Source organism: Procambarus clarkii, chromosome 63, assembly GCF_040958095.1.
Source record: "Procambarus clarkii isolate CNS0578487 chromosome 63, FALCON_Pclarkii_2.0, whole genome shotgun sequence".
NCBI lineage: Eukaryota > Metazoa > Arthropoda > Malacostraca > Decapoda > Cambaridae > Procambarus > Procambarus clarkii.
Window position 1 is genome coordinate 23894999 of NC_091212.1, and position 7500 is coordinate 23902498.

Here is a 7500-nt window from a genome sequence, read left to right on the forward strand (position 1 = left end):
TCCTTGTTCCAGCTCCCTGGATCACGCTCCTTGTTCCAGCTCCCCTGGATCACGCTCCTTGTTCCAGCTCCCTGGATCACGCTCCTTGTTCCAGCTCCCTGAATCACGCTCCTTGTTCCAGCTCCCTGGATCACGCTCCTTGTTCCAGGTCCCTGGACCACGCTCCTTGTTCCAGCTCCTCGGACCACGCTCCTTGTTCCAGCTCCCTGGACCACGCTCCTTGTTCCAGCTCCCCTGGACCACGCTCCTTGTTCCAGCTCCCTGGATCACGCTCCTTGTTCCAGCTCCCTGGATCACGCTCCTTGTTCCAGCTCCCTGGATCACGCTCCTTGTTCCAGCTCCCTGGATCACGCTCCTTGTTCCAGCTCCCTGGATCACGCTCCTTGTTCCAGCTCCCTGGATCACGCTCCTTGTTCCAGCTCCCTGGATCACGCTCCTTGTTCCAGCTCCCTGGATCACGCTCCTTGTTCCAGCTCCCTGGATCACGCTCCTTGTTCCAGCTCCCTGGATCACGCTCCTTGTTCCAGCTCCCTGGATCACGCTCCTTGTTCCAGCTCCCTGGATCACGCTCCTTGTTCCAGCTCCCTGGATCACGCTCCTTGTTCCAGCTCCCTGGATCACGCTCCTTGTTCCAGCTCCCTGGATCACGCTCCTTGTTCCAGCTCCCTGGATCACGCTCCTTGTTCCAGCTCCCTGGATCACGCTCCTTGTTCCAGCGCCCTGGATCACGCTCCTTGTTCCAGCTCCCTGGATCACGCTCCTTGTTCCAGCTCCCTGGATCACGCTCCTTGTTCCAGCTCCCCTGGACCACGCTCCTTGTTCCAGCTCCCCTGGACCACGCTCCTTGTTCCAGCTCCCCTGGACCACGCTCCTTGTTCCAGCTCCCCTGGACCACGCTCCTTGTTCCAGCTCCCCTGGACCACGCTCCTTGTTCCAGCTCCCCTGGACCACGCTCCTTGTTCCAGCTCCTCGGACCACGCTCCTTGTTCCAGCCCCCTGGACCACGCTCCTTGTTCCAGCTCCCCTGGACCACGCTCCTTGTTCCAGCTCCCCTGGACCACGCTCCTTGTTCCAGCTCCCCTGGACCACGCTCCTTGTTCCAGCTCCTCGGACCACGCTCCTTGTTCCAGCTCCCTGGACCACGCTCCTTGTTCCAGCTCCCTGGACCACGCTCCTTGTTCCAGCTCCTCGGACCACGCTCCTTGTTCCAGCTCCTCGGACCACGCTCCTTGTTCCAGCTCCTCGGACCACGCTCCTTGTTCCAGCTCCCTGGACCACGCTCCTTGTTCCAGCTCCCTGGACCACGCTCCTTGTTCCAGCTCCCTGAATCACGCTCCTTGTTCCAGCTCCCTGGATCACGCTCCTTGTTCCAGCTCCCTGGACCACGCTCCTTGTTCCAGCTCCTCGGACCACGCTCCTTGTTCCAGCTCCCTGGACCACGCTCCTTGTTCCACCTCCTCGGACCACGCTCCTTGTTCCAGCTCCCTGGATCACGCTCCTTGTTCCAGCTCCCTGGACCACGCTCCTTGTTCCAGCTCCCTGAATCACGCTCCTTGTTCCAGCTCCCTGGATCACGCTCCTTGTTCCAGGTCCCTGGACCACGCTCCTTGTTCCAGCTCCTCGGACCACGCTCCTTGTTCCAGCTCCCTGGACCACGCTCCTTGTTCCAGCTCCCCTGGACCACGCTCCTTGTTCCAGCTCCCTGGATCACGCTCCTTGTTCCAGCTCCCTGGATCACGCTCCTTGTTCCAGCTCCCTGGATCACGCTCCTTGTTCCAGCTCCCTGGATCACGCTCCTTGTTCCAGCTCCCTGGATCACGCTCCTTGTTCCAGCTCCCTGGATCACGCTCCTTGTTCCAGCTCCCTGGATCACGCTCCTTGTTCCAGCTCCCTGGATCACGCTCCTTGTTCCAGCTCCCTGGATCACGCTCCTTGTTCCAGCTCCCTGGATCACGCTCCTTGTTCCAGCTCCCTGGATCACGCTCCTTGTTCCAGCTCCCTGGATCACGCTCCTTGTTCCAGCTCCCTGGATCACGCTCCTTGTTCCAGCTCCCTGGATCACGCTCCTTGTTCCAGCTCCCTGGATCACGCTCCTTGTTCCAGCTCCCTGGATCACGCTCCTTGTTCCAGCGCCCTGGATCACGCTCCTTGTTCCAGCTCCCTGGATCACGCTCCTTGTTCCAGCTCCCTGGATCACGCTCCTTGTTCCAGCTCCCCTGGACCACGCTCCTTGTTCCAGCTCCCCTGGACCACGCTCCTTGTTCCAGCTCCCCTGGACCACGCTCCTTGTTCCAGCTCCCCTGGACCACGCTCCTTGTTCCAGCTCCCCTGGACCACGCTCCTTGTTCCAGCTCCCCTGGACCACGCTCCTTGTTCCAGCTCCTCGGACCACGCTCCTTGTTCCAGCCCCCTGGACCACGCTCCTTGTTCCAGCTCCCCTGGACCACGCTCCTTGTTCCAGCTCCCCTGGACCACGCTCCTTGTTCCAGCTCCCCTGGACCACGCTCCTTGTTCCAGCTCCTCGGACCACGCTCCTTGTTCCAGCTCCCTGGACCACGCTCCTTGTTCCAGCTCCCTGGACCACGCTCCTTGTTCCAGCTCCTCGGACCACGCTCCTTGTTCCAGCTCCTCGGACCACGCTCATTGTTCCAGCTCCTCGGACCACGCTCCTTGTTCCAGCTCCCTGGATCACGCTCCTTGTTCCAGCTCCCCCGGACCACGCTCCTTGTTCCAGCTCCCTGGATCACGCTCCTTGTTCCAGCTCCCTGGAACACGCTCCTTGTTCCAGCTCCCTGGACCACGCTCCTTGTTCCAGCTCCTCGGACCACGCTCCTTGCTCCAGCTCCCCTGGATCACGCTCCTTGTTCCAGCTCCTCGGACCACGCTCCTTGTTCCAGCTCCCCTGGATCACGCTCCTTGTTCCAGCTCCCCTGGATCACGCTCCTTGTTCCAGCTCCCTGGATCACGCTCCTTGTTCCAGCTCCCTGGATCACGCTCCTTATTCCAGCTCCCTGGACCACGCTCCTTGTTCCAGCTCCTCGGACCACGCTCCTTGTTCCAGCTCCCTGGACCACGCTCCTTGTTCCAGCTCCCCTGGATCACGCTCCTTGTTCCAGCTCCCCTGGATCACGCTCCTTGTTCCAGCTCCCCTGGATCACGCTCCTTGTTCCAGCTCCCCTGGATCACGCTCCTTGTTCCAGCTCCCCTGGATCACGCTCCTCTTTCCAGCTCCCCTGGATCACGCTCCTTGTTCCAGCTCCCCTGGATCACACTCCTTGTTCCAGCTCCCTTGGATCACGCTCCTTGTTCCAGCTCCCTGGAACACGCTCCTTGTTCCAGCTCCCTGGACCACGCTCCTTGTTCCAGCTCCCTGGACCACGCTCCTTGTTCCAGCTCCTCGGACCACTCTCCTTGTTCCAGCTCCCTGGATCACGCTCCTTATTCCAGCTCCCTGGATCACGCTCCTTGTTCCAGCTCCCCTGGATCACGCTCCTTGTTCCAGCTCCCTGGATCACGCTCCTTGTTCCAGCTCCCTGGATCACGCTCCTTGTTCCAGCTCCCTGGATCACGCTCCTTGTTCCAGCTCCCTGGATCACGCTCCTTATTCCAGCTCCCTGGATCACGCTCCTTGTTCCAGCTCCTCGGACTACGCTCCTTGTTCCAGCTCCTCGGACCACGCTCCTTATTCCAGCTCCCTGGATCACGCTCCTTGTTCCAGCTCCCCTGGACCACGCTCCTTGTTCCAGCTCCTCGGACCACGCTCCTTATTCCAGCTCCCTGGATCACGCTCCTTGTTCCAGCTCCCTGAATCTATCAAAAATATTACCTTCATCGCCATTAAAATCTCCATCCTGCCCGATCTACCCTCCTCATTACCTTTCCCACATTTGGTTTTCGGTGTAAGAGGGAGTGGGCTTGAAAATGAGGTAGAGTGAGGGATTAGTGAGGTAGAGTGAGGGATTAGTGAGGTAGAGTGAGGGATTAGTGAGGTAGAATGAGGGATTAGTGAGGTAGAATGAGGGATTAGTGAGGTAGAGTGAGGGATTGGTGAGGTAGAGTGAGGGATTAGTGAGGTAGAGGGATTAGTGAGGTAGAGAGGGATTAGTGAGATAGAGTGAGGGATTAGCGAGGTAGAGAAAACTAGAAGCATGCATGGCAAAGGAGAGAGATGGAGGGAGGATGAGAAAGGTAGAGGGATGGAGGGAGGGGTTGAGAGGGGATATAAGGATGGAGGAGAGGATGAGAGGGAGCAGAGGGATGATGGGGGGGGGGTTATGAGAGAAGTAGAGGGATGGAGGGAGAGGGAGATGAGATTAGGTACAGTGGAAGATGCAAGAGTGGTCCTGGCATCTGTTGTAGGAATGGATGTTTTGTGCAAATAGGGAAGAGAGGGAGTAGGAGGTGATGAAGAGACTGAGAGAAGGAACTGGTGATGAAAGGTGGAGAGAAAATGGACGAGTGCGTGCGTTGCGTGTGCTTGTGCGCGTGCGTGTGTGTGTGTGTGTGTGTGTGTGTGTGTGTGTGTGTGTGTGTGTGTGTGTGTGTGTGTGTTTGTGTGTGTGTGGGGGGGGGGGGGTTACAATGTGTGTTTACTATTTGTGCTTGCAGGTTCGATTCTGTTTAGCTCTTGGACCCCGCCTTTCTAGCCGCCGATTGTCTGATGTATTTCCTCGCCGACCTATTTTGTCTATCGTATCGTTTACATATATTTTTCTCACTCATACATCTTCAGGACGCAGTCCACAATAGTTAACTCCCAAACACCTATTTACTGCTAGGCGAATAGGGGAATCGAGTAAAAATCGAGCCCGCGTCCGTTGGCTGTGAACCTAGAACAATGTCCGCTCGGCCGTGAGGACCTTGTGTGTCTGTAGGCGGGAGTTGGACAGAGGAAACATTTCTATAAGCAGATCTCTTGAAGTCAATTCAATTTAATACAGCTTGCAACAACGACCATCAGCGGTACGGCCAAATCCTAATTAGATTCCTTGCGGAATTTCAGTTGCGTATCAGTGAGAAATTTGCATAATTAAAATTGTAGGAAAGTGAGAACACCGGTGTAATTAATTCCCATTTTGTGTATACTGCTCCACGGCTCTCTTAACACTACCTTAATGCCTCACACATCTTCAAACCTTCACGCTTACTTTTTAAGTTGTTTTAAGTGTTTTGCAGTCATGCGCTTGACACTACCACTTAATGGTTTGCAACTTGATCCTTCTCTAGATTGCCACTTCGTAAAAAAAAAAAATGCAACTGTTTACCTAACTAGACCGTACGCCATCCCTCTAACCTATTGAGGCCGATGCTTGGAAAACATCAATATTATGTTTGTGCACAAAGTCGTCACATTTCTTATGTTTTAGGAGAGAGAGAGAGAGAGAGAGAGAGAGAGAGAGAGAGAGAGAGAGAGAGAGAGAGAGAGAGAGAGAGAGAGAGAGAGAGAGAGAGAGACAGAGAGAGAGAGAGAGAGAGAGAGAGAGAGAGAGAGAGAGAGAGAGAGAGAGAGAGAGAGAGACAGAGAGAGAGAGAGAGAGAGAGAGAGAGAGAGAGAGAGAGAGAGAGAGAGAGAGAGAGAGAGACAGAGAGAGAGAGAGAGAGAGAGAGAGAGAGAGAGAGAGAGAGAGAGAGAGAGAGAGAGAGAGAGAGAGAGAGAGAGAGAGAGAGACAGAGAGAGAGAGAGAGAGAGAGAGAGAGAGAGAGAGAGAGACAGAGAGAGAGAGAGAGAGAGAGAGAGAGAGAGAGAGAGAGAGAGAGTAGAATCCTTGATGTTCCATCATCTCACAAGATATTGTATTTTTCCTTCGTTTTCGTCCCACTCTAAAGTTCAAATCTCCCACTACAGTATTTCTCATTTACTGGTGATCAACTTTAAGACATTAGAGTATTCCTACATCCCTCACTTCTGATCTCTCTAACCCTAGTACACAGAGGCCAGGATCATCCCATTTTAGCTCAACCTGGTCCTTGTCGAGGCTTTAATATCTGGCTCATTTACTTTACCAGCCTTGATTTTGTATTCGACAATCATATAGTCAACTAGCTGTGCGTGCAAGGGTTGAGCTTCGGCTCTTGGATGCTGCCTCATAGCCTTCAATTAACTGGTGTACAAAGTTGTTGTATGAGTTTAGGCTTGTGTGTTTTTCTTCCCACATGCACAAATGTAAATACATATGCTCGTGTTTACTCTCTCTCTCTCTCTCTTACACACACACACACACACACACACACACACACACACACACACACACACACACACACACACACACACACACACACAAAAGCCTGTGTTTGCTCATGTATTTATCTTCCCTCTTCTGCTTGCTGTTCCCGTCAGTTCAGCTTGAAGTTCCGGGCCGACACCATCGTTGATATTGCTGTTGGTACCGTTCTTGATGCTACTGCTACCGTTCCCTGCTGCTGCTACCGTTCCCTGCTCCTGCTGCTACCGTTCCCTGCTCCTGCTGCTACCGTTCCCTGCTGCTGCTGCTACCGTTCCCTGCTGCTGCTGCTACCGTTCCCTGCTCCTGCTGCTACCGTTCCCTGCTCCTGCTGCTACCGTTCCCTGCTGCTGCCCGCTACCGTTACTGCTCCTGCTACAGTTCCAGTAGCCGCAATCTTACTTCCGAGATTTCATCCCGTCTTTCATCCGCCAGAACTTGAAGGAGACCATCACTCACCCCTTTAAGGAAACCAGGGGAAGATAAGCAAGGTATTTGTCCTCTGCCCGACACCTTGTTTAGAACCAGGCCCATGACCGAACGGTGGAAGGAAGAAAATAGAAAGAATGAAAGAATGAAAGAAAAGAACAAACGGGAATTATACAGGGAAAAACCGGTGCCTTGCTTGTGTTACGAAATCTGCATTTATCGTATAAAAATGTTGACGTTATAAAACGCTGGCCAGCTGACTACAAGCGTTCATGAACTTTTACAAATACACGACGTTTGCAAGGAAAGAAACGTTAATACGTTCGCGACATAAGCAAATATATAAACGTTTCTGTCAGCACAACAAGCACAAGATACGTTTGTTGGTATGATTTTTATTTTAGAATGATTCAGAACTTATTCAGAATTTATGTTAGAATGAGAAATGTATTATTCAATATGTAGACATAAAACCTTTATTAATTACTCGTTAAAAATGTATTATGCACAATATGAATCTTAAGAATGTACGTTACTCATACTGTAAATAATTTAATGCCATATTTTCTGATCATGTACAATAAAGTTCACACACACACATATTATTATTATTATTATATATATATATATATATATATATATGTCGTACCTAGTAGCCAGAACTCACTTTTTGGCCTACTATGCATGGCTCGATTTGCCTAATAAGCCAAATTTTCCTGAATTAATATATTTTTTCTATTTTTTTCTTATGAAATGATAAAGCTACCCATTTCATTATGTATGAGGTCAATTTTTTTTTATTGGAGTTAAAATTAACGTAGATATATGACCGAACCTAACCTAACCTATC

General features: G+C 52.4%; 1 protein-coding gene across 1 annotated transcript in view; it reads right to left on the bottom strand.

The window, feature by feature from the left end:
- Nucleotides 1-130: 130 nt before the first annotated feature.
- LOC123752423 (uncharacterized) overlaps nucleotides 131-7500 on the bottom strand; it is a 16949-nt gene continuing 9579 nt past the window's right edge. The window contains exons 3-5 of the mRNA XM_069308919.1: nucleotides 3461-3810; nucleotides 1576-2706; nucleotides 131-1454 (exon numbers count right to left, since the gene is read on the bottom strand). Of these exons, the coding sequence (XP_069165020.1) occupies nucleotides 131-1454; nucleotides 1576-2706; nucleotides 3461-3810 (2805 nt within the window). The remainder of the gene's footprint in view (nucleotides 1455-1575; nucleotides 2707-3460; nucleotides 3811-7500) is intronic.